Below are 26,266 nucleotides of genomic sequence, written 5' to 3' on the forward strand. Positions count from 1 at the left end.
TTCCTGAAGTGGGATCGCCACCGAGCCCAGATCCTAGGCCCCCTCACTTGAGTCACTGGGGTTCTCAAGTGCTTCGGGGTGTCCTAGGGCTCTGCCTGCAGTGCATTCCTGACCCGCAGGGATGTCTGCCCTTCTGCCAGAGTCGGGGCCAGGGGACCCGGGCTCTGGGTGCCAGCGTTCCCCGAAGCTGAGAGGGTGAGTCACGGTCCTCTGGGGACCCCTTAGGAGGACAGAATTACGCTCTGGAGTCAGGCGGGATGTACACGTGGGCCAGTCCTCGTGGAAGGGGTGGGAGGGTGTGCAGGGGCCACGCTAGACGGTGCCAACGCGACTCAAGCCCAGCTGTCCTTGCGGGGGAAGCTGGGTGAAGCCGGACATCACGGGGAAAGGGGCGGGGCCGCTGATGGGCGGAGTCGGGCAGAGGGCGGGGCAGTGGGGTGGACGGAGCCAACAACAGGGGCCGGGCCTGGGTGGGCGGGGTTCCCGAGGGCATCCGGCGCAAGCGCAGTCCCGTCAGCCCCGCCCACTTTCCGCGGCGGCGCGAAGCCTGCGGCGGGGACGCGGACGTGAGTGCGTGCGCGCGGCCGCTCGGGGTCTCGGTGGAGGGGCTGGGGGCGGCGGAGGCGCGCGGTCACGGGCGCCCATGGGGCCCTCGGATCCCACCGCCCGGGCCGATCCGGTCACGCGATCGCGCAGGCTGCGCGCCCCGGGCCCTCCGGGCGAGCCTGGGTCACTCTGCGTGCCTGGGGCGCCGGCGCTTGGTCGTCGGCCCCTGGCTGGGGCGGCCGCTCCTGGTTCCCCGTGGCCCCCGGTGGTCCCCTGACGGCCGTGACCCCAGGCGCCCGGCCCTCGGCGGGAGTCCGGCCCCGAGCTCGCTGCTTACCTGTCCTGCGCTGCCCTGAACAGGCGGGGTTGGCCTCCGCGCCTCCTTTAAGCCTCACCCCCACTGGTGCAGCGCCTGCTGCCTCCAGGCACCCAGGGGCTCTGATCGTGTCCTCAAGGTCATTCGGAGGTGTGACCCCGCCGGGGGCGCTGCCCCTTGAGCCGCCCAGGTGGTCTGAGCGCCAGGTGAGCTGGAAGCAACCAGAACACCGGTGCGCCACACTGCTCCCCTCCCCGGGGGTTGCCTGGCGAGTTGCGCACTCCCGGGCCCCCAGGATGGGGGCCCAGAGGAGCTTGCCTCTGTCCCCCGGTTTTTGTGAACTTGTAGCATATCCACAAACATAAGACATATTATTTTAACCACTTGTTCCCTGGTGGCTCTGTCTTAAAGATTCCACCTGTACATTCAGGAGACACTGGTTCACTCCGGGGGTCAGGAAGATTCCAGGGAGAAGGAAATGGCAACCCTCTGAAGTGTTCTTGCCTGGGCAATCCTAGGGACAGAGGAGCCTGGCTGGCTACAGTCATGGGGTCGCAGGGTCGGCGCCGCTGAGAGATTAAACCACCGTGTGTGTGTGTGTGTGTGTGTGTGTGTGTGTGTGCGCGCCGCTGAGAGATTAAACCACCGTGTGTGTGTGTGTGTGTGTGTGTGTGTGTGTGTGTGTGTGCGCGCGCGCGCGCGCGCTCGTGTCCGAGTCTGCGACCCCAGTCCATGAGCTGTATAGCCCACCGGGCTCTTCTGTCCAAGGAATTCCCCAGGCAAGAATACTGGAGCCAGTTGCCATTTTCTTCTCCAAAGGCTCTTCCTGACCCAGGGATTGAACGCACGTTTTTGCATCTCCTGCACTTGCAGGTGGGCTCTTTCCTAGCTGAGCCACCAGGGGAATGGCATCTGTCCCTCACAGCACCTTAACTGCTCGTTACTTGTGAAGGAAGAGGGGCTGAGAGGGAGACGTGGTTGTTGCAGATGTTAAAGCTAACACAGGTGGGGGTGGGGGTGGCCTCCGCCAGGGAGTGCGTCTTGTGACTTCTCAGGGTGACTCCTGCCAGGGGCTGTGCTGCGTCAGCTGAAGGCCTCGTGTCCCTTGTGCCCACCTAGCCCGCTTCTTCCGGGTGGTCCAAACCTCACTGCCACCGCAGCCGTGGAAGCCACTGTGGGCCTGTCTCCCCACCCTGCAGGTGCTGCCTTTGTATCAGCTCCATGCTGTTCCAGAGTCATAGGTCCGACCACTTTGTGGGGCAGGAATGATGATGCCCCGTCTGGTGCCCCGGTGGCCTGCGTGGCTCTTCTGCTGGCGGGCAGCCTGCATTCAGGGAGCCTCTGTGAGACAGAAGATGTGGGCAGGGCCGTCCAAGATCCCTGGGCTGGGCGGCCCGCGAGGGGCCTGGGGCACCAGCCCCCTGGTTCCACGAGGCAGCTGCTCAGCCTCCTCCCGCACTCCTGAGGTGACGCTGACCCCGGAGCGGTACCCTGTGCGGCGGCTGCCCTTCTCCGTGGTGTCTGAGGACGACCTGGCCGCCCTGGAGCGAGTCGTCCCTGGCAGGGTCATCACAGACCCGGAGGAGCTTGAGCCTCCCAACGTGGACTGGCTGAGGACAGTCCGAGGTGAGTGAGGGTCTGTTCACAGTTCATGCTTGGGGTGGGCAGGGTTGAGGAACAGCCTGGGATTCCATGTGGCCAGCGGTGAGCACTGGGTGCAGGAGCTCTGGGCGGCGTCACAGACGCTTTTCTGATTCAGGACATCTGCAAATTAAGATAAAACAGCTGACCGCCCCCCTGACCCCCCAGCTGCTCTGAGGGGTGTGTGTGTGTTAACTACTACTCACTTCCTCGCAAGGCGTCAGTTCAGTTCAGTTCAGTCATGTCTGACTCTTTGCGACCCCATGGACTGCAGCACACCTGCCTCCCTGTCCATCACCAACTCCCAGAGTTTACTCAGACTTATGTCCGTTGAGTCGGTGATGCCATCCAACCATCTCATCCTCTGTCGTCCCCTTCTCTTCCCGCCTTCAATCTTTCCCAGCATCAGGGTCATTTCCAATGAGTCAGTTCTTCGCATCAGGTGGCCAGAGTATCGGAGTTTCAGCTTCAGCATCAGTCCTTCCAATGAATATTCAGGACTGATCTCCTTTAGGATGGACTGGTTGATCTCCTTGCAGTTCAAGGGACTGTCAGGAGTCTTCTCCAACACCACAGTTCAAAAGCATCAATTCTTCTGTGCTCAGCTTTCTTTATAGTCCAACTTTCATATCCGTACATGACCACTGGAAAAACCATAGCCTTGACTAGACGGACCTTTGTTGGCAAAGTAATATTTGCTTTTTAATATGCTGTCAAGGTTGGTCATAGCTTTTCTCACAGGAAGCAAACGTCATTTAATTTCATGGCTGCAGCCCAACGCCTGGGCTAATATATAACAAAGAACCGCAAACTGGGCTCAATCGACTGGAGTGTCTGCTCTCTGTTCTCAGGTGTGGGTAGGGCTCCCTCTAGTGGAGGGTCCCTCCTGCCTCTTCCAGCTCCTGGGGCTCCAGGTGATCTTGGCTTGTGACATTTTCCAGTCCTTGTCCCTCCTCGCACAGTCTCTCCCTGTGTTTCCCTCTCTGTTCTCTTATGAGGTCACCTGTCCTTGGATTGGGGTACCACCCTCATCAGGATGGTCTCAACTTTAGATCCTTAATTACATCTGTAAGGACCCTTTCTCCAAGGAAGGTCACGTTCGTGGGTTCTGCAGGGTGGGGTGTCTATACGTCTTTTGGGGGGCCTGTTGTCCCCTCTGCAGCTCGCTTGGGCAGGATGTGGGCCCTGCAAGATGGCCTGGCTGCCCACACCCCCACAGCAGCTTGGAGATTCTCCTTCTGGACCCAGCTTGCCTTCCTGAGAGCAGGTTTCCTGAGGCCCTGTGTAGTCTTCCTGGTGCTCAGATGGTAAAGAATCTGCCTGCAATGCAGGAGACCCAGGTTCGATCCCTGGGTCAGGAAGATCCCCTGGAGAAGGGAATGGCAACCTACTCCAGTATTCTTGCCTGGAAAAGCCCATCATGGACAGAGGAGCCTGGCGGGCTACAGTCCATGGGGTCAGAAAGAGTCGGACACGACTGAGTGGCTAAGACTTTCAGTTTTGTGTTTTCTCTTGAAGTGATTTCAGAGGTAACATGACCTACTTAGTTATAAAAACCAACAGTGTCTTTGCTGCATATTAAGAAGATATGCAAGAGAGTTCCATAAAAACATCTATTTCTGCTTTATTGACTATGCCAAAGCCTTTGACTGTGTGGATCACAATAAACTGTGGAAAATTCTGAAAGAGATGGGAATACCAGACCACCTGACCTGCCTCTTGAGAAACCTGTATGCAGGTCAGGAAGCAACATGGAACAGCAGACTGGTTCCAAATAGGAGAAGGAGTATGTCAAGGCTGTATATTGTCACCCTGCTTATTTAACTTATATGCTGAGTACATCATGAGAAACACTGGGCTGGAAGAAGCACAAGCTGGAATCAAGATTTCCGGGAGAAATATCAATAACCTCAGACATGCAGATGACACCACCCTTATGGCAGAAAGGAAGAGGAACTAAAAAGCCTCTTGATGAAAGTGCAAGTGGAGAGTGAAAAAGTTGGCTTAAAGCTCAACATTCAGAAAACGAAGATCATGGCATCCGGTCCCATCACTTCATGGGAAATAGATGGGGAAACAGTGGAAATAGTGTCAGACTTTATTTTGTGGGCTCCAAAATCACTGCTGATGGTGAATGAAGCCATGAAATTAAAAGACGCTTACTCCTTGGAAGGAAAGTTATCACCAACCTAGATAGCATATTCAAAAGTAGAGACATTACTTTGCCAACAAAGGTCCGTCTAATTAAAGCTCTGGTTTTTCCAGTGGTCAAGTATGGATGTGAGAGTTGGACTGTGAAGAAAGCTGAGTGCCGAAGAATTGATGCTTTTTGAACTGTGGTGTTGGAGAAGACTCTTGAGAGTCCCTTGGACTGCAAGGAGATCCAACCAGTCCATTCTGAAGGAGATCAGCCCTGGGATTTCTTTGGAAGGAATGATGCTGAAGCTGAAACTCCAGTACTTTGGCCACCTCATGTGAAGAGTTGACTCATTGGAAAAGACTCTGATGCTGGGAGGGATTGGGGGCAAGAGGAGAAGGGGACGACAGAGGATGAGATGGCTGGATGGCATCACTGACTCAATGGACGTGAGTCTGAGTGAACTCTGGGAGTTGGTGCTGGACAGGGAGGCCTGGCGTGCTGCAATTCATGGGGTTGCAAAGAGTCAGACACGACTGAGCAACTGAACTGAACTGAACTGAAGAAGATATGGAAGACAAGCTGTTTACAACATGATGACATGTTTAAGCCTGAAATGCCAGACACACTGTGTCCAGGTCCTCAGGCTGGGCCTGGAGCCAGCACAGTCCAGACTGAAGGCGAGCCCTGGAGGGTGTGCTGGGCTCTTGGCTCAGACACGGTGGGGGCCGTGCTGGTGGTAGGAAAGTTGAGTGAGGCTCCAGATCAGAGTGCAGCATCAGGAGCAAGTGGAATTGGGGCGTAGGCGCAGATAACTGGCCGGTCCTGACCTGTGGGGAGGGTGGAGGCGGTGGACGCCCTTCTGCTGGGCGTCTCTACCAGGGTGCCCTTGAGGAAGGTGCCCAGGCCTGTCCTGCCCTCAGAGGCAGCCCCGCCCCACCCAGAGCTCCCTGCCGAGCGCAAGGCAACGTGGTGTCTCTGATACCGAGATAGGAGGGAGGTCCCTGAGGAACGTGGGGGCCCACAGTCCCATGGGCAACGTGGATGCTGGGCACAGCTTGTTCTGCGGGCCACTTGGCTCGAGGAGGTGGCTCTGAGTCCTGGAGCAGAAAGTCTCTGTGGCCTGACCAGCAGGCTCCTGCCGAGGGCGGGGCAGGAGGTTTCAGCTCTGCAAGGTCCCGTGAAAGCAGACCCGAGGCCGTGTGTGCTGACCCCGAGGTGTGTGCGCTGACCCCGAGTGGTGTGTGCTGACCCCCAGGTGGTGTGCACTGACCCCGAGGCAGTGTGCGCTGACCCTGAGTGGTGTGTGCTGACCTTGAGATCTCTGGACATGGACTTGACTGGGGGACCAAGAGCCGGGAGCACTGCTGTGTTTGCGTGTGGGATGAGGGTGCCTGGATGAGGCCCTGGGGTGAGGAGGGTGCCTCCCGTTCCTCAAGGCCAGAGGCGCCTTGAGTGAGAGGGGACTGCAGGGGAAGCAGAGCAGAGGCAGGAAGGCTCAGCAGCAGTGGGGGCAGCTGTTCCAGGGACAGTGGGCAGACGGTTGACAGAGAGGACAGGGGGCAGACAGCCTCCGGGAGGGCCTGCAGGGGGAGGGTCCACTGAAGTTAGGCCCTTGGAGCCCTGGGGATGCTCCTGGCAGGTGGCGGGCAGGATGAGGAGGGCTGGATCAAGGGTGGCCCGCCTGTGAGCACAGCAGGGTGTTCAGAGGGGGAGGGAGGCTGCAGTGGGGGGTGATGGTGGCGGCGGTACCCCAACCCTGTGCGGCTGGCCCTTCTGCCTGTCCCCTTGCCAGCCTCTCCAGGCTGGACGTTCCTTCCCTCCCGTCCTGGGAGCTTCCCCAGAGTTGGCCTCTGATGACTTCTGCTCTGGGCTTTGCTCTCTTTGTAGCCTCCCCTTACTAACACACTGGACCATTTTCTTACCCTTTTCCCCATTAGAAAGGTGACTCCGCGGGGCGGGAGAACTTTGTTTTTCTCTCTGTGCCTGTGCCTGCACACACGGTGGGAGCTCAGGTGCTGAGAAACACGAGTGAATGAAACCGACAGGAGCCTCACGGGCGACCAGGGTCCCGGGACTGTGCTGCCCTGAAGGGCCTGGAGGCCTGACAGCCAACCGCCTGGCAGACACAGTTCATTTGATGAAAAGCAAGTGAGAAACGGCTTTCATAATAAGAAAATAAGCTAGAAACTACAGCGTGATCTCAGAGCACCGTAAAAGTCAGTGACGCAGCAGGAAGATGTGCGAGACAGCCTCCTGTCCTCCTGCAGCCTCTTAGCTGCTTAAAGCACTTTGCGCAAAACTGAGAGCGTAGAGAGAAACTTGATTGTCTTCGAGGCAGTGGTCAGGAATGCCAACAGATAAGGCTGTGACTGGGCATCAGATAACTTGTGATAACCAGGAACTGAGAGTGCACAGCCTGCACTGCTGTGGACAGATGGCCAAGATGATAAATACATGAGGTGGGGAAGGCCCCTTCCTGGAGCAGGAGATGGGTTCATGAGTGCGGGAGAATGCGTGCATTTGGAAGCATCCACCCAGAGAACAGACTCGGGTGAGGATGATCCACAGACACTGAAGCTCATGGGCATCGTCAGCTCGCAGGGCGCCAGATGTTCACGTGTCCTCAGGTGTCCCCACACGACACAGGTTCCTTCCCGGGGAAACCCAGTCACTTGCAGTGGAGAGGACTCCAGGCCCCTGCCGCTGAGGTCCCCGGGCCCAGCTCCAGCCCACGGGCTGCCCCGGGCGGGCCCTCCTCCTCAGGGAATCGGGCTCTAGGCCTGGAGGCTGGCGGGCTAGCTTCCTCGGGAGACGGGACGCCCCTCCTGGGTGACCGTGGCTTCTGTCCCACAGGTTCCAGCAAGGTGCTGCTGAGGCCGCGGACGACCCAGGAGGTGGCACACATCCTCAGGTAGGCGCCCTGCCCGCCCCACTCCCTAGTCACCAGCGCGGGGCAGAGAGCACGCGGACCCCGCGGCCACGCAGGCGGGCCCGGGAGGGCGGGCTGAGCAGGGGAGGGCGGGGCGACGGGAGGGCGGGCCGAGCAGGGGAGGGCGGGGCCGAGCAGGCTGAGCGGAGCCGCGGCCTCCAGGGGGCGCCGGGCAGCCTCGATGCCCAGGGCAGCGGCGGGCACAGGCCTTTTCTTGAAAAACGCTTGCTTTGAGGTTTTCAATCCCTACACGCTCGTGTTTACTATAGAAAAATGGGAAAACATAGAAAGCCATAAAGAAGAAAAAATTGCAAAAGCAAAATTTTCCTCTCCAAGTGTAACCGCTGATGACATTTTGGTTTGTCAGCTCAGCGCTTTCCTGCATGTGTGTGGGTTGTTAAGCATCATCACATTATACCTCCCGCGTCACGGTCTTTCCCTTCCACGTGGCAATGCCCGCGGTCTGATTCCTATTCCACGCCACTGTCGATGCGTGGAAGGTGAGCGCCTGAGAGTGCTCTGTCCGCGCTGCCCTGTGGAGGTGTGTGCAGGGCCCCAGGAACCTGGCGCTGCTCCGTTTGAGCTTTGCTGGCGGCTGGCTGCCTGGCAGGTGGCTCACGTGACACAGGTGGGCAGCCTGCCCCTCGGGGTGGGCGCCCCAGCGTGCAGATCCTGACCCATCAGGGCTCGGTCCCTTCAGGTCCTTGCTCGGTAGGAGGCTGGCTGGGGATGAGGTGCTGCTGGCGACTCTGACCTGGCTCTGAAGGGCAATGGGCAGGGGAGGGGTGGGCAGCCCAGGATAAGGGGGAGCAGAGACGTGGGGTGGGGGGCAGGAGGGGCCCTGAGTGCCCAGGGCTGCAGCTGTTGTGAACAGGCAGGGCAGCAGTGGGCGCTCTGTCTGCGCTCGGAGGAGCAGCCTCGGGGTGGCCTTGGCCTCGTCCGTGACCTGGGAAGGCCATGGCCGCCTGCTCCCCCTGCAGTTTGTGGGGTCACTTGCCCCTCAGACTCCCGTCATGTGTGGGGACGGAGGGGACACCCCCTCGAGGCTGTGGCAGGAAGTGGCCTGGCTCAGTGGCGGGAGAGGCTGGGGTCTCACGGCCCTGATGGCGTCCCCCCAGGGTGCTGGCGTGGGAGTCGGAGAGGGTCCTGACCCTGGTCCTCGGTGTGTCCCAGGTACTGCCACGAGCGGAACCTGGCTGTGAACCCACAGGGGGGCAACACAGGCATGGTGGGCGGCAGCACACCCGTCTTCGACGAGATCATTCTGTCCACCGCCCTAATGAACCAGGTCCTCAGCTTTCATGACGTGTCGGGTAAGGCCGGCTGCCGCTGGGCTGGGCTGGGCTGGGGTGAGGGGGGCCCGGGTCCGGCGTGGGGGGATGAGCAGCCACCCCTCTGCCTTAGCCAGTCGCCCAGGCCCCTTGGCACTTGGGGTGACTTACACCCTGGACTTGAGCTGTTCTGTGGCCCCTCCCGGCCACACCGACCCTTCCTGAGGCCTGCGGGGCGTATAAGGGGCTCCACGGTTTTGAAGCTCCAGGCCCCACAACTGTGTAGGTGCCTCTCGGGCAGGACCCCTGGGCCGAGCATGCTCTCTGGCCAGGGCGCCTGGACACTGGGGGGCTGGGCAGAGCCCCAGGCTCCACCCACTTGATGCCAGCAGCATCTCTAACCCAGATTGTCTCCAGACTTGTCGCATGTCCCCTGGGGCAGAATCCCACCTGCACTTGAGGGCCCTAGCCTTGTAGGAGCCCCTCTTCACCGCTCCCTTTAGTGAGCCTGTGTGTGTGAGCCCTGTTCCCCCGACGTGGCCTCACTGGCCTTTCCTCTTTTCTCATAAAGGCATTTTCTTGGGGAGGGATGGGGCACACCCGTTTTCCTCCGCGCCCTGGTTCCTGGGCGGACGGATGCCCCTCCCGGGCTTTTTGGCCTGCTGGGCCCCCTGGGCTGAGCCTGAGGGCCCCTACGGGGGCTCTGCTTGCTCGGCAGGGGTCCTGGTCTGCCAGGCGGGGTGTGTCTTGGAGGCGCTGAGCCAGTACGTGGAGGAGCGGGGCTTCATCATGCCTTTGGACCTCGGGGCGAAGGGCAGCTGCCACATCGGGGGGAATGTGGCCACCAACGCAGGCGGCCTGCGGGTCCTGCGATACGGCTCCCTGCGGGGGACGGTCCTGGGCCTGGAAGTGGTGAGCTGGGGACACTTGCCGCCGGGCGCTGGCCCTGCTTCCGGGGACCTGGCTGGACCTGCTCCGGTTCCTGGGTTGGTCCCAGGGGGCTGTCCTTTCCAATGGTCGTCATGCAAGGTCTCTGGTGAGACCCCCTGGCTCAGGGGTCAGGTGCACCCTTGCTGCCATGCACGGGCACCCGGGGTGCTGCAGGCCCAGCTCTGGTGCCACCCTCTTGGGCCTCAGGTGGGCAAGGAGGCCACCTCTGGGTGCGGCCTGGTCTCCACTGGGCCCCACCCGGGCCGTGGGGGTTACACGCAGCACCCCACTCTCCGGCTTCCAACGAGGCGATGACGCACCTCCTGCCCCCGTGAAAGGCTGCTGTGGGAGCTGTGGCCCTGAGCAGGTTCCCGGACTGTGGCATTCCCCCTGCCGGCTTTCCTGGGGCTTGTGCCCAGAGGAGCCCGGTCAGGCCTCCGTCACGGCTCCAGGGGTTCTCTAAGGCCCAGACCCTATGTTTACCCAAGGAGGGGCCACTTCTGTCTGATGAATCGCACGGTTCCTGTGGCTTTGTTCTCTGGCTGCAGGTTGTTTTTTATTGCAAGTATCTTGCAGGCTTTTGCAAGTTGTTTCACTAAGCTTTTGACTAATTCACCAAACAAGAGTCAAACGGGATTAGAGAGCTTGACTGAGCTGCCTGGGGATGAGGAGTGCAGGGATGGGGACACTGGTGCACTGCCTTTCTCTGCCTTCCTGCGCCCCGGGTGCTCCCTGCTCCACCCAGGTGCTCTGTGCTCCACCTGAGGTGCTCTGGGCTCCGCCTGGGTGCTCCCTGCTCCACCCAGGTGCTCTGTGCTCCGCCTGGGTGCTCCCTGTTCCGCCCATGTGCTCCATGCTCCACCCTGGGTGCTCCCTGCTCCACCCAAGTGCTCTGTGTTCCACCCTGGGTGCTCCTGGCTCCACCCCAGGTGCTCCCTGCTCTACCTGAGGTGCTCTGTGCTCTGCTCAGGTGCTCCAGGCTCTACCCGAGGTGCTCCCCGCTCCATCTGGGTGTTCCCCACTCAACCCAAAGTGCTCCCCGCTCCACCCAAGGTGCTCCCCGCTCCTCAAGGTTCTCCCTGCTCCATCCCGGGTGCTCCCCACTCAACCCAGGTGTTCCCCCCTCTGTCCTGGGTGCTCCCTGCTCTGCCCTGGGTGCTCCCCACTCCACCCTGGGTGCTCCCTCATCCCGCTCCTCCGCCCTGGGGCTCGCTCTCAGGGTGCACAGGGTGGTTTGGCCTCCCCAGGGCAGCGTGGGGCCAGTGCTGATGCCGTCTCTAGGTGCTGGCCGACGGAACCGTCCTGAACTGCCTCACGTCTCTTCGAAAGGACAACACGGGCTACGACCTGAAGCAGCTCTTCATTGGGTCAGAGGGCACCCTGGGGGTCATCACGGCCGTGTCCATTCTGTGTCCGCCCAAGCCCAGCACTGTGAACGTGGCCTTCCTCGGTAGGCGCCCTCCACCAGCCTCCGGGGGAGTCTTGGGTGGCACTGCCTGCAGCCCCGCGGGCCGCCCCTCCCGTTCCTCCTGCCTCTCCCTCTCCCCATGGCCCGGGACCTGGCCTTGGTGCCAAGGTGGGGTCTGGGCTGGGCACACTTTATTCTGTAAAAGGACCGGGGCTTCCTGTGTCTCATCCACCCGCTGTTTGTTATTCTTAAATAACAGCTTATGCTGTAGGGTAAAGGCCAAAAGGAAGTAAAACCGAAAGAAGATAAATCAGGAGAGCCGGGTTTGATCCCTAGGTTGGGACGATCCGTCGGAGGAGGGCATGGCAACCCACTCCAGTGTTCTTGCCTGGAGGATCCCAGGGACAGAGGAGCCTGGCAGGCTGCAGTCCCTGGGGTCACACAGAGTTGGATGTGTGTGACTTTCAGTGAAAGACACTGAGTGACTTTCATTCCCTTTCACTCACTCATGCCGTAAGGTTCGCAGGGAAGCGGTGTTTGGTGCCAGGTCCAGGGCCATGTCCGTTCATCTCGGGGCCGTTAGTCCACCTGGTGGGGCCAGCGGCTCGCCACCATCTCTGCAAGTGCGTCGGGTCCCCTCCAGCTGCGTGGCTTCTCGACTCCCCTGCCCCGGGGCACCCCGCCTCCAGCCGCTCAGCTTCTCGACTCCCCTGCCCCAGGGCCCCCCCTCCAGCCGCTCGGCTGACTCCCCTGCCCCGAGGCCCGCATGCGTGCTCCCTGTGCCCCTCCTCCCCTGCCTCCGTCCACCCGCGCCAGGCTCTGGGCCCCGCAGCCTTGTCCTGATTCCGTCCGTCTGTCCCTTCCGTCGCGCTGGTCATCACTGTAATTCCACGTTTGCCCTCCTGCTTTGGGCTTTCCCGGCCCCGCGCTGTGAACACATCCTGGTTGCTCTGTCGTGGACGCCTGGGGCTGTGAGTCCCTGTTGAGTCCATGTGAGTCCATGCGAGTCTGTCTGGAACGTCTCCCTCCTCCCCTTTCCCGGAAGCTGGCCCCGGTGTCTGGTGTCTCCCATCCTGTGGGAGCGGCGCTCCTCATGGCTCCATGGTCACCGGTGGCGGGTTGGCGTCCCTTGCAGCCGCCATGAGGGGGTGTTTCTCTTTCTTTGGCTGACGTAGAGATTTCCTCTTTTCCTTTGGTCTTTTATGGGTCCCGGTGTGTCTCCTGTGAGAGTGCGTTTCTTTTTCTTTCTGAAACTTCCTAAACCCCTCACTTCCGGAAGCTTCCCTCCACCCCGTCCTCAGCAGCTGCCCAGCCCTCTCTCCCCCCAGCACGGTGGTCAGACGCACGAGAGGACCTTTCAGGTGGTCGGTCTCCACGTGTCGTAACCGCGCGGGTTTCCCTCCAGTCCGGCTCTGTGTTGTGTTCTGGCAGCTTTCCTCCAATCTGTCGCCAGTTCGCTCAGCTCTCTTTGCTGGGGTTCACAGGCCACCCCCGGCTACTCCTTGGCCCCACAGAGTGGGTCCCACCCCCTGACCCTCCTCCCTGCCCTCCCCGGGACCCCTCAGTGCCTCCTCATCCCTGCCGGGAAGGGCCGAGCACACCCCCGTGCCCACCAGGTCTTCTTGGCCTGCCCTGCCTGCCTGCACACCGACGTCCATGCTCCGCCTCGGGTGCCTGGCAGCCAGCCCTGGGTGCTGGGGCACCGTGGAGAGCTGGGGTCCGGGAAGTGTGCCCTGAATGGCTTGCGGGGCCCAGGGTGTCATAGAGACACGGCCGAGTTGCTTCCCGAGGGGCCGGTTTCTGGCCACGTGTTTGTGACTTTCCAAGTGGCCGTTGGCCGGGCAGGTTGGTTTTGCTGCTTGAAGGGCGGGCTCGGGTGGCCTGTGGCGAGGCCTGGTGCCTGCATGCCAGTCTGCCTGTCCTCTCACCGCGCCCGTTGCAGGCTGTCCGGGCTTTGCTGAAGTTCTGCAGACCTTCCGCACCTGCAGGGCAATGCTGGGCGAGATCCTGTCTGCGTTTGAGTTCATGGATGCTGAGTGCATGAAGCTGGTCAGGCTCCACCTCGGTCTCTCCTGCCCCGTGCAAGGTACTGTCCCTGCCTGCCTGTGGGCAGCGCCCACCTCACCTTTGGCGCCGTTTGGCGTGTGGGCTGATGGAAGGTGCCAGGCCTCCAGCCCGTCCGTGGAGTAGAGGTGGCAGGGAGTGCGGCGGTTCTGGTGTCCCCGTCGCTGTTGAGGGCAGGGTTCTCCCTGAGGGCCCTTCCCCTGCAGAGCTGGGTCAGATGCTGACAGTTGTGCTGGAGCCCCGGGGTCTCTGGAACAGCCAGACGCAGTCAGGACCCTCCACCGGCTCCTCAGCTGGGAGAAGTGTCCCCCTACAACGTGCCAGCCACCAGAGCTCAGCCAGCTTGTTCCGACTGAGCCGACGAGCTCGTCACACCTGGTTCTTGGGCCCGCACGCTGTGTGCATCTGTGTGAACCCGCACAGCTGCAGGTGCTGGCGCTCTCGCTCCTGAGACTGACCAGAGGAAGTGGGCCTGGTCTCCCCCCAGGCCGCCCCCACGGAGCCGCAGCCCTCGGCAAGGGCACCGATTTTCCCCTTTCTGGAGGCTGCAAGTCCAGGACCAGGGCTCCACGGGGGCTGGGTGCTGGTGAGGGCCCTACGTGGTGTCTTCTCTATGTGTGAGGGTCTGGAAAAGTGGAGGGTCTCTTGGGGTGGGGGTGGGGAGGCCCCTGGGTGGGTGGGGAGTCTCTAATGGGATGGAGGGCCCCTGGGGGGTGTGGAGGCCCCTGGGGACATGGAGGGCCCCGGTGGGGCATGGAGGGTCCCTGGAGGTATTGATGGCCCCTAGGGGGTATGGAGGGCCCCTGGGGGGCGTGGAGGGTCCCTGGATGGACAGAGGGCCCCGGGGGGCATGGAGGGCCCCTGGGGGGCATGGAGGGTCCCTGAGGGTATTGAGGGTCCCTGGGGGTGTTGAGGGCCCCTGGATGCACAGAGGGCCCCCCGGGAGTCATCGACCACGGCAGGCACCACACCTCCGCTCACCCTGCGGTTTGATGAGAGGAGCCCTGTCCTCCACTGCGCGATCCCAGCCCCAGCATTCCGGCTCTGCCGTGTCTCCGGGGGGCACTGTCTCTCTTACAGTGAAGGACCTGTCTTTTAGCCACAGTAGCCGGCGGCTGCTCTGTGGGTGACCCCAGCGCATCGGGAGGTGCTGGAGCCCCCTGGCCCCGGCTGTCCCGCCCTGGCCTTCCCCTGACCGCCGCCCCCTGTTCACCCTGCCTCTGCTCTTCCAGAAAGCCCCTTCTACGTCCTCATTGAGACGGCGGGCTCTGGGCCGGGGCACGATGCCGAAAAGCTGGGCTGCTTCCTGGAGCAGGTGCTGGATTCGGGGCTGGTGACCGATGGGACCCTGGGCAGCGACGAGAGGAGGATCAAGGTGGGTGATGCCCCGCCCCCACTGCTAAAGTGAGAGGGGCTGCAGCCGGGGACCCGCCTGCTGGCTGCCTCACTAAAACACACTTGGTGTCAGGGTCTGTGGATGGGGGGCGGCTGGGCAGGGCGTGGGGGGCTCCCCGGGAGGGGCTTCACCAGAGGGTGAGGAGAGTGGGCCTGGCATGGAGGAGGCCGCTGTCACCGTGCGGGCCTGGGAGCTGGGTAGCCACGGTCACCATCCAGGGACATGGGACCTTAGAGGCTGCAACCCATCCTGTTCCCACCTGGCCCTCTGGTCTGGGTTCCCGGGAGGCCCTCACCTCCTGACCCAGGATTTCAGTCCTGCTCCCCGTCCACCACCTTCCTGTCAGCCACTCTGTCCACTCCTTCCTGAGGCTGGGCTTGCTGGGCTGAGTCCTGGGGGGATGGGGGGATGGGGCCTGAGTCCCGGGGGGATGGGGCCTGTGTCCTGGGGGGATGGGGGCTGAGACCTGGGGGGATGGGGGCTGAGACCTGGGGGGATGGGGCCTGTGTCCTGGGGGGATGGGGGCTGAGACCTGGGCTGCGTCCTCTCCCCATCAGGGCCCAGTACTGGGGCTTGCCTCCCACGCTTCCCTTGTTCCCCCCTAAACGCACTCTGTCAGTTGCCTGGGAATGAGGAATCGTTGGGCCTCGGGCCTGAGAGCCGGGCCCTGCCCACTCCTGGCACACGGCCCGCGTCTTCTAATGGAGGGCCCGGCTCCAGCGGCCCGGGCTCCGTCTGGGTGCACCGAGCTCCAGGCTGCTGTGCGGGGCGGGCACGGCCAGAGCGGGGCTCCTGGGCCATCTGCCGGGGGAGGGGTCCCAGCCAGGGGCCACGCTGCCTGCCTCAGTGCCCTGTTCTCAAGCATTGGCGTCTGGGGGCCTGGCGGTGGCGCGGGGTGGGGGTCGGGGGCGCTTGGGCCTGGACGGGTTGGGGAGCAGCGTCAGCTGTGCAGGTGCACAGAGGGGTTGCAGACGGAACGTTCTAGAGAGGCTGGGTTTGGAGCAGTGGGCAAGGTGAGTGGATAAGGGGCCCGCAGCTCTGTGGCCGCGCCGGGACGTGAGGGCTTGAGGAGGCCGCACGGGGCGGGCAGGGCTGCTGGGCTCAGGCCAGGCATGTGGCCAGGCCCCGGGTACGGGAGGAGCATCAGGCCGGGGTGATGGTCAGGGAGCCCAGGCGCGGGAATGGCGTGACCCACAGTGCTGAGTGACTGGGGAAATGCACACACCCGCTGGGCGTCCCATGCTGGCGAGGAACTCAGGGGGGATTATTGCACCGTGGGCTTGTTTAAAAAGAAATGAAGAAAAGGATGTTTTCCCTTACCCAGAAAGCTGCCTCGCCTCGAGGTTTCCTGCGATGTGGAGTGGGGGGATGGAGGATGGGGGGGACCAGACGGGACAAGCCTAGGGACGCCCTCCCGGGTTGTCTGTGACAGGACAGGACGTCATGGGGTGCTGGGAAGGGTGCGCAACCGTGCTGAGGTCCCCGCCTGTGTCCCCGAGCTCCCCCGCCCGGCCAGTCCCAGGGTCACAGGGTCAGCGCTGATTGTCTCCAAGGGGCCCTGGGTGTCTGCCCTCAGGGGCCCGCCTGGCTACATCTGGGGCCCCCGTCCAGTGTGCGTTCTCAGACGGAAGCCCCGCCCTTGTCATGGCGTGGGACGTTTTTGCCACCCGGGGGTTCCCTCCTGACCCCGGGGTCATCCTGCAGCCCTGCCTGCTCTGGGTAACGGTGCCCGTCCCCCCTCCAGATGCTGTGGGCACTCAGAGAGAGGATCACCGAGGCCCTGAGCCGTGACGGCTACGTGTACAAGTACGACCTCTCGCTGCCCCTGGACCGGCTCTACGACCTCGTGGGCGACCTGCGTGCCCGGCTCGGCCCAAGCGCCAAGCACGTGGTGGGCTACGGCCACCTGGGTGAGCACAGCCCGCGGGGTGGGGGGCGTGCCTGGGGTGTCCCGGGAAGGCTCGCCGTGGGAGCGCGGGCTCGGGGCTTGGCAGGGGCGGGGGCCGGCCTGATCACGGGGGTCTCATGTTTGAGGATGAGCTCTGACCCTGCCCTCCCTCCAGATGAAAGGGTCTTAAAACCAGTTCCCGTCATTATTGTGTGCAGAAGAGTCACGCTTATAAGTTATTGACTCACATGAAGGAGCAATTTCATCCCCCTTGATTTTCAGCAGCCTTTGGGACCGGGTGTCTCAAAGCCCCGTCTGTTCACAGGTGTGGGGGTGACCTCTGCCTGGGGCCTCCACTGTCCTTTTCATAAGGTGGGCTCAGTTCCACCTCCCGGGACTGTGTGGGGGGGCCCTGAACGCGTCACGTGGTGGAATTCCACTCTGGAAATTGAGCGTGATTGCTGATTTCTGAATGCTCTTTTTGCGTCTGCTCGGGTGCCGGGCTCTGGTTTCTCGTTGACCCCTGGGGCTCATCTCTCTGACCTGGGGGCAAGTGGGTCTGTGTGTCCGGGTCAGCCCAGCGTGATGGGGACCCTTCTGTGTCTTGTCTGACCCCATTTACTGACCCCGCGGAGGAGCTCCTCCGTCCCGCCCTGTCTGGTTCCCTTTGTCTGTGCAGGCTGGAGGTTGGTCTCAGAGTCATAAAGCAACCTGGGGGTCATCTCTAGAAGCGTCTGGCAGGTTGGAATCACCTCCTCTTTGAACGTTTAGTAGCTTGCAGATGAAGGTGCTTGGGCCTGAAGTTTTCGTGGGTGATTTTTTTGAGGAGATTGACTACAACGCACTTTCTTTCGTAACTACAGGACTCTCCGGCTTGCCTTTTCTTCAGAATTGACTGCTCATTTCTTTCTGGCCTTTGTCTGTCTCTCCTAAGATCCTGAGTGTTCTGGCGTTGCGCTGTTCTTATCCTTCGTGCCGTGTCCAGCACTTGCGGAGGGGGACTGTCTTAAGTCCGGATTCGGATTGTTTCTTATCTGTACAACCCGAAGGTTGTGAATTCAGTTTTATTTGGGACTGTACCGAGAGCTCTAGGCGGGGAGCGGGCTCTCGGATGGTGCAGAGGAGGGGAGGGGGCAGGGGAGCAGCCAGGATACATCAGAGTGTCGTGCTGGGGCCAGAAAAGCCCGTGTGGTCAAACATCACGGTGTTGCTGCTCCTCACAAAGCCGGGCGTGCCAAGGCGGTGACCTCAGTGCTTTCTGTGCGCGGGGAGACGCGGGCACCTGGGCTGGAGATCATTCGTTCCGCGTGGCTCTCGCCGGTCCCGGGCCAGCGTGCGTCCTGGTTTCCGCGCAGGGCGGTGGGCGCAGGGGCTGACGGCTGGGTCCTCGTAACTGGAAGGGAGGGGACGGCCCCGTCCACACCTCCGTCTCTCTTGTTCAGGCGTTTATCGATTCTGCAGCCTCTCCAGAGAGTCAGCGCTGGGCTTGCTGGGCTTCTCCGTGTGGGTTTTCCGTTGGGCGCTTTTCTCGCTATTTCGTCTCCACCTTCCGGCATCACCGCTGCTCTTCTGACTTTATAATGAAGTACGTAGCTCATTGATTTTCAGCCTTTCTGCTCTTCCGTGTATTTAAGTTTCCCTCCGTGTAAGCACACAGGTGGTGTTTGCTGGTTTTAGAAAGTACCTGTTTCTTGCCTCCTCAGACTTGGCAGCATCCAGGAGCGCCCGCAGGACTCACGAGGGCCAGACCCGGCTCCAGGCCCTTGTGTCCTGTGACCGAGGCGCTGGCCCTGCACGCCCGGTACTTCAGCTCGCTCTGGGCGTCTGCTGCCCTGGGCGCTCGATGCCACCCCTCTACAGAGGACTGGGTCGGGGACGGCCGGGTGCCTCTCTCTGTCCCGTCTCTGCCACTGCCTGGGTGCTTCCCGTGTCTGAGGGTGCTCTCGTCATCTTTCAGTTCTGAATGCTTTCTGATTTCCCTCATCATTGCTTCTTTGACCCGCGAGGTGGGCAGAACTGTGTATTTTAACTTCTAAACATGCAGGACTTTTCCATCCACTTGAAGGCTGTGGGCTTGCTGTTGACCATGCGGTGGATGGAGGACTGAGTGGAGCACGCCGCTGGTGGAAGTGTGGTCCCTGCCTGGGGCGCCGCCAGTCTCCCTAGCTGTTTGCCAGGTGCTGAGAGCAGACCCTCTGGATCCCGTCTGCCCTCTGCGCTGCCGGCGGCCCGAGTCCGCTTAACTGTCAGCTGCCGAGCGAGCCCCCCACCCCTGCAGTAAGGGTGGGCCCCCTTCTCCTGGTGCCTTGGCTGCTTCTGAAGGTGGAGACCTGGGTTGTCAGTTTGATGCCTAGAGCTCGGTCTCTGTGCACCAATGCCAGATCAAATCTCAGAGGCAGAGTTTGGGGTGAAGTAATAAAAAGTAGATTTATTGCTTTGCCAGGCAGGGCTGACACGGTGGGCTCCTGCCCCCAGACTGTGTCCCACGCTGGGAGGGTCTGCTGAGGAGTTTATGGGGACGGTGCAGGGCAGGGTTGATGATTGATAAGGACCAGGGTGTGAGCCGGGCCTGCATTCCTTTAGCCTGGCGTCAGGTGTCTCCTGAGCTTCTCCAGATTAGCAAACTGGGATCCTCTGTGGAAGGAAGAACCTGACAGCTTCCACTTATAGGGGCGCTTAGTTCTGTAAAGCTCAAAGATACTGTCATATGCGTCCCTTGAGGTGCAGCTGAAACCACGTACCTCAGATTGGGACGTGAACCCATGTAGTGGGGGCAGGGACTCGAACCCAGTCAAAATCCATGGTCTTTTCTGTCTTGTTTTTTCAAGTTGTTTTCACGTGTGCTGTGTGACTTTTGGGTTTCCCCATTGGCTCAGCAGTAAAGAGCCCACCTGCAGTGCAGGAGTAGCAGGAGCCACAGGTTCGATCTCTGGGTCGGGAAGAGCCCCTGGAGAATGGCCTGGCAACCCACTCCAGTATTCTTGCCTGGAGAATCCCAGGGACAGAGGAGCAAACTAAATATAGTCCATGGAGTCGCAAAGAGTCGGACCTGAGTGAGCAGCTAACCGTGCAACATGCGTGTGATGTTTAAAAGCTATTGATTTACTTTGGGCTGTGCTAGGTCTTCACTGCCGTGTGGGCTTTCGCCAGGTGTGGGGAGTGGGCTGCTCACTGCAGTGGCTTCCTTGTTGCAGAGCACAGCTCCAAGGCCGCCTCTGGCGCGTACAGGCTCAGGAGCTGCGGCCCTTAGTTGCCCTGCGGTGTGCGGAGTCCTCTGGGACCGGGGACCAAGCCCACGTCCCCTGCGTTGGCAGGCAGAGTCTTAATCACTGGAGCACCGGGAAGTCCACCTGTGGTCTTTTAACTAAGATCGCACACCTGGTCTCAGGACTTAATGACGCTGAGGTTCTTGATGCCTCGTTGCAGAAAGGATTCAGTGGGAGACAAAACGGTCAGTAAGAAGCGGGTTCATTTAGAGAGGGACACGCTGCAGTGTGGGCCACCTCAGAAGGGGAGAGCCAGTGTGTATTAGGTGAGTAATTTCATAAGCTAACGAGTGGGAGGCTTATTCCAGCTGTTTTGCGGGAGAGGCGGGTTTCCAGGAACTGGATCACGGCTGACCTGTTGGTCTCTGTGGGTCGCCCTTGGACCTCTTGTGCTGGCGGGCCAGTGCTGGCGTGTTGCGATGACGTGTACTGAGGCCCAAGGTCAGGTGGAGGCTGACGCGTAGTCATTTTGGGCCCATCTGGCTCTGATCGTTCCAGGCCATCTCATTCTGTTAAAGGTCGGTGCCCGCGCCCTGCCCCTGCCGCTCTATTGTTCTTGCCTGCTCCTCCCTGTCTCTGCACCCCTCCCCTCCCTGGTTAGCAACTGTTCCAGTCTTCCCTTTGGAGCTCAGGGAAGGTCATGGAGGCTGAACAGAGAGACCCCACAGGGTCCTGCTCAGTTTCAGGTAGTTCGACTTGTAGGGCATTTTAGCAAAGAACAGTACCTCTTTGGAGACAGCATGGATGAAGGAAGAGGATGGACGTTCAGGGGCAAAGCCTGGAGCTGTCCTGGGTGGCGACCCTGCCCTTGCCTGGGGCACCTTTACACGCTCTCGTCCTGCTTCCAGGTGGATGGAGGGCAGGGGGCTATTCTGTGTCTCTTTCTTCTCAGTTGCCTTCAGCTCAAAATAATCCTTATGCCAAAGTGGCCTGTTTTGAGGTGGCACATTTTGCTGCCCTTCATTTATAGAGGCTGTACAGTGACCTGGATTGGTCTCACTTTGGGCCTTCTATTTGTCCCCCATTTCTTCTATTTTTTTTTACTCTGATTTGTTACCTTCTTTGCCAACAAAGGTCCATTTAATAAAAGCTATGGTTTTTCCAGTAGTCATGTATGGATGTGAAACTTGGAGTATAAAGAAAGCTGAGCACCAAAGAATTGATGCTTTTGAACTGTGATGCTGGAGAAGACTCTTACAAGTCCGTTGGACTGCAAGGAGATCCAACCAGTCCATCCTAAAGGAGACCAGTCCTGGGTGTTCTTTGGAAGGAATGATGCTAAAGCTGAAACTCCAGTACTTTGGCCACCTCATGCAAAGAGTTGACTCATTGGAAAAGACTCTGATGCTGGGAAAGACTGAGGGCAGGAGGAGAAGGGGACGACAGAGGATGAGATGGCTGGGTGGCATCACTGACTCGATGGACATGAGTCTGAGTGAACTCTGGGAGTTGGTGAAGGACAGGGAGGCCTGGTGTGCTGCGATTCATGGGATCGCAAAGAGTCGGACACGACTGAGCGACTGAACTGAACTGCTTTACCTTCTTTTGGCTGGTGTTTATCTCACAGAGTTTGGTCCATTTACTAACAGGAAGCTGTGCCCCTCTGATCTCCCAGCAGTATCCCTATGACTGTGTCTTTATCAGGGAGGTGGTGGTGCTGTTGTTGCTTAGTGGTGTCGGCTCTTTGTGACCCCCTGGACTGTAGCATGCCAGACTTCTCTGTCCTCCACTGTTTTCTGGAGTTTGCTCAGATTTGTCGGGAGCCGCGTTAGGCGTTACTGACAAAATGGAGGCACGGCCCCACCCCTCTCTTTGTCCCGCAGGCACGGACCCGGGATGAAGGAGTTAGGCCTTGTGATTCTGACTTGTCTTTTCCTCTCCTCGGCTGAGTTGACTGAAAAGAAGTTCTAAGGTGCTTATTGTTCTTGAGAGGAGCATGAGAAGGCGCACACCGCCTTCTGCAGCTGTGCTCAGAAAATAATTCATTAAGTTAGTCATTGACATTTGTTCAAGGACTTTTACAAAAGAGTGTTCAGGGTGAGCACGTAGGCCGCAGCTTGAGGCCATGGGAGGGAGTGCTATCTGAAGCCTATTTGTGAGGAAAATGTTTATGGTAAAGGAGTTTACTGAATTTAGGGCTTAGAAATAATTACAATAGTTAGAAGTTAAAGATTTAAGGAATGTTGGAATGTTAGCATATTTTACTATAGCTTATAGAGGTTAGGAATTTTAGAGATACTATAGCTAGAAGCCTTTTTAAGAGATAGTGAGCTCAGGATGTTAGGGGCAAACAGGATTTAGGAAGATAAGTAGTAAACTGAGGAATGTAGTATGAGTTACAATGTAATCACAAGTTAACTATAGGACACATTAGAGGATGTAGATAATAGATGGTAAAGCTGATTCCTAGAGAATCACTGAAGCAGGAACTCTTTTTGAAGGGCAACAATGATTTATGGAGATAATAAATCTGGGTGAGAGAGAACTGAAAATGTCAAACCTCTGACCTAATGTTTTTGTAAAAGTACAAAAGAGAATCTTAAACTTGAAATAAACAGGCAGTCCAAGAAAACCGAGAGGCTGTCTCATTTCTCACCAACACCACTCACTCCTTCAGGTTGAATCCCTGGCTGCTGGAGCTGGACTCCAGCACAAATTCATGTCGTTTGAGTTGGTGATGCTATCTAACCACCTCATCCTCTGTCGCCCCCTCTCCTCCTCAGTTTTTCCCAGCATCATAGTCTTTTCCAGTGAGTCAACTCTTCTCATCAGGTGGCCAAAGTATTGGAGTTTCAGCTTCAGCATCAGTCCTTCCAATGAATATTCAGGACTGATCTCCTTTAGGATGGACTGGTTGGATCTCCTTGCAGTCCCAGGGACTCGTAAGAGTCTTTTCCAGCAGCACAGCGTGAAAGCGTCAATTCTTCAGCGCTCAGTTTTCCTTATGGGCCACCTCTGCCATGTGTACATGACGACGGGAAAAACCAGAGCTTTGACTATAGGGACATTTGTCAGCAAAGTGATCTCTGATCTCTAATACACTGTATTTGTCATAACTTTCCTCCAAGGAGCAAGCATCTTTTAATTTCATGGCTGCAGTCAGCATCTGCAGTGATTTTGGAGCCCCGCAAAATAAAATCTGTCACTGTTTCTACGTTTTCCCCTCTATTGGCCATGAAGTGATGGGACTGGACGCCATGATCTTATTGAGTTTCAAGCCACTTTTTCAGTCTCCTCTTTGACCCTCATCAAGAGGCTCTTTAGTTCCTCTTCACTTTCTGCCATCAGAATGGTATCATCTATATATCTGAGGTTGTTGATATTTCTTCTGGCAAAGTTATCAGGGTGGTCCTACCTTAAAAGAGTTGGAGATTAATCAGTATCACTCTTGATAATCAGTATCAAGAGGGTCACTCTTCCCAAACAGTGTGGCAACCTGTGTGTCAGCCTGGCTGGGCTGTGTGCCCAGATGCTTGGTCAGACGTCAGTCTGGATATTGTTGTGAAGATAGTTTTAAGATGAGATTAGCATTTATCCACAGACCTTGAGTAAAGCAGGTCACCCTCCCATGTGGGAGGGTCTCGCCTGATCAGCTGAAGGCCCAGGCCACAGGACATGGACATCCCCCACGGAAGAGGCCTTTGGACCAGAGCTGCAGTCTCAGCTTGTCTCTGGGTGTCCACCTGCTGGTTGGCCCTGTGGATGCTGGGCTAACCATGTCCCCACAGTCATCTGGGCCAGTTCCTTACAGTCAGCTCTCTGTCCCCTACCCCTGGACACCACTGCTCCCCTGAGAGCCTGGCCAGTCCTCGGAGCAGGGAGCCTGGGGCCCTGTCCCTTGGGCGCCGTCACCCGCGCCGGGTCGCTGTGTCTGGAGCGTGCCCCAGTGCCGTGACATCCCAGCCCTGGTGGCGGTGCTGTTGTTACTGCCGTGTGAGCCCGTGTCTGAGCAGACTCACCCACACTGCGGGCCTGTCTTTGGCCTGGTGTCACAGCCCTGCCTTTAGAGAGTCCTGTGGTCTGGGAAGGCAGGTGGCCGCATGCCATGGGTTTTATGAGCCTGCTCTTCAGTGGTTTCTCCGCAGTGAACTCTGAGACTCTGGTCTGACAGCCCTGTTCTCTGCAGAGTGCAGGCATCGCTAACTGCTGTCGGCAGGTGGCCGGGGACCAGCGGGGCTCCACGGAGAGAAGTGCGCTTTAAGATCTGTCCTTTGTCCTGGAGTTCCTTGGCTTCTCTCAGCGTTGTCTGGGTGGGTCAGTGTCTGTCAGCTGGAGTCCGTGGGCTCTGCTTTCGGACACCGCTCCCCTGCTGTCCCTGTGGATACCGTCTCCCTGCCCCCCAAGCATCCCCCGCAGGCTTACGGCGCGGCCTGTCTCTCCCATCCGCGGGCCCAGATCTCTGCGTGCTTGTCTGCTTTTCATTCTGCTACATCTCTCTCTGCTCGTTGACATTTCAGTGACCATCTTTTTCGTTTCTAGAAGATTGAACTGGATATTTAAAAGCTTTCTCTGGTCTGTGTTTTATATTTTTTGCTCATATTTTTTTAAGCACATGAACCATTTATTTTCTCTTTTTGGAAATCACTGGATTGCAGGTCTTCGTGGGTCTTGGTCATCATGGTTTCTCTTCTGTGTGTTTGTAATTTTTGTCTTAGGCTTTGTGTGGTGTGTGTGTGTGTCTTAGGCTTTTATCTGTGGGGATTATTGGAGGCTGAGTTGGAGGTAATTTGCTTGCACAAGGAGTGGGGAGGGCCCTGGGGCCGTGTGGATCCCCCAGGCCCCTGCAGGGGGTGTAGGTGAGTATCAAAGGAGCCCAGCTTCTCTCTCTGTAGTGCTTCGCTTGTTTTCAGAGCCTTCACCCTGGGTGTGCTGTGAGAACCACATTTGGTGGGAGAGGGGTCCCTGGTTTGCTCCCTACGTTTGACAGATGTGCATGGGGGAGGGGGCATAAGAAGTCCCAGGTCATAGGGTCAGTGGTCCAAGGTCACTGGGTCAGAGGCTGCAGGTCACCCGGTCAGAGGCGTCCTGGGTGCTGGGGGACCCGGGTCTGCGGCGGCCTCAGTGGTCCAGCTGGGCTCGCGCAGGTTGGGCGGATGTTTGTCCGTCTCAGGCGGGGGCCCTCGGGGAGGGGGGTCTGTGCGGGTGGGGTGGAGGGCTGGGGAGAACTCAGAGAGAAACGTGTGTGTGGCCAGGGGCGCTGCGACCCCCGGAGGAGGGGAGTGACCACTGCCAGGTCAGCGGCCAGTGGTGTGAAGGGCGGCGGGGTGGGGCTGGGGGCTCTTGGGAGTGGGGGCCTCGGGGAGGAGAGGGCCTCAAGGGGCAGAGGAGGCCCTGCTGATCTGCGCATCCCTGCTTCTCCAGGGGACGGGAACCTGCATCTCAACGTGACGTCTGAGGCCTTCAGCACGTCCCTGCTGGGTGCCCTGGAGCCCTACGTGTACGAGTGGACAGCGGGGCAGCGGGGTAGTGTCAGCGCCGAGCACGGCCTGGGCTTCAAGAAGAAGGACGTCCTCGGCTACAGCAAGCCCCCTGAGGCGCTGCAGCTCATGAGGCAGCTCAAGGCCCTCCTGGACCCCAAGGGCATCCTGAACCCCTACAAGATGCTGCCCACCCACGCCTGATGGCCGCCCCTGCAGCCAGACTGGGGGCCTCCATCCGGTTTTGGTGTTGCCCATGGGGTGGGCCCACAGGGCCTCCAACCCGCAGAGCCTGCAGCAGGTTGGATGACTGACCGCTTGGTCCAGGGGGCTGGAGCGGGCCCCGTGAAGCCCAGGGCACGTGGCTCTCTTGGCAGGAGTCTTCTGGAGCCCTGCTGTTCTATTGGGTGGACAGAGAGCTGTCTGTCCACTATGCCTGCCCACTGGACAGACACTCCACCCCTCCTCAGGTCCTGGACAGGCCAGGTGGGCGCACGGTTCTGCCCACTCAGGGTTGACCAGGTCACCCCTGCTTGCCTGTGGCCCGTGGGATCCTGCCTTGTGGGGTACGTCCCTGAGAGGGCGGTCATCCCACTGGCCCCCCACTCGGTGCAAGCCTCTGAGGGGCCCCGGGCAGGGGGATGAACTCCATGTGGGTAACGGGGCACCGAGGCGGGTCCATTTGCGCTCTGACCAGCAGAGCTGAGACATCGGGCACTTTCTGGATGACAGCTGGTCCCCTTTGAGCCGGAGGAACAGGCGTGCCCGCCCTGGGTACGTCGCGTCCCTGTTTGCTAGAAGGCCCGGCGGTTCAGAGGCCAGCCACCCGTTTCTCGCACTTGCTGTGACGCGTCCATGGAGATGTCTTTCCGGTTCTGCTCTGACCACAAAAGTCAGTGGTGCCAGGTGAGAAGCCCCGCCAGCCACAGGCATCCTGTCACCCCGAGCGGGCGCTCCCCTGGGGCAGCTGCTGGGGCTTGGAGACGGTCTGAGAGGCTGCAGTCGCCTTCTTTCTGGTGCCGTGAGCTTCCAATAAAAGTGTAATTAGCCAGCA

General features: G+C 59.5%; 1 protein-coding gene across 6 annotated transcripts; it reads left to right on the plus strand.

Annotated features, from left to right (window-relative positions):
- Positions 1-26,266, plus strand: D2HGDH (D-2-hydroxyglutarate dehydrogenase). 6 transcript variants are annotated; one of them, XM_027538207.1, is made up of 10 exons: positions 1-195; positions 2,062-2,488; positions 7,497-7,554; positions 8,746-8,885; positions 9,562-9,755; positions 11,055-11,223; positions 13,124-13,267; positions 14,478-14,620; positions 16,386-16,551; positions 25,157-26,266. In XM_027538207.1, the coding sequence occupies exons 2-10, from the start codon at positions 2,128-2,130 to the stop codon at positions 25,414-25,416; spliced, it is 1,635 nt and encodes a 544-aa protein (XP_027394008.1). In that variant the 5' UTR covers positions 1-195; positions 2,062-2,127; the 3' UTR covers positions 25,417-26,266. The 6 variants fall into 6 exon arrangements, with proteins under 6 accessions (XP_027394008.1, XP_027394006.1, XP_027394009.1 ...); XM_027538205.1 differs by lacking the exon at positions 1-195 and adding an exon at positions 503-566; XM_027538208.1 differs by lacking the exon at positions 1-195 and adding an exon at positions 541-570.

The sequence above is a fragment of the Bos indicus x Bos taurus genome, chromosome 3 (genome assembly GCF_003369695.1).
Source record: "Bos indicus x Bos taurus breed Angus x Brahman F1 hybrid chromosome 3, Bos_hybrid_MaternalHap_v2.0, whole genome shotgun sequence".
In the NCBI taxonomy this organism is placed as follows: Eukaryota; Metazoa; Chordata; class Mammalia; order Artiodactyla; family Bovidae; genus Bos; species Bos indicus x Bos taurus.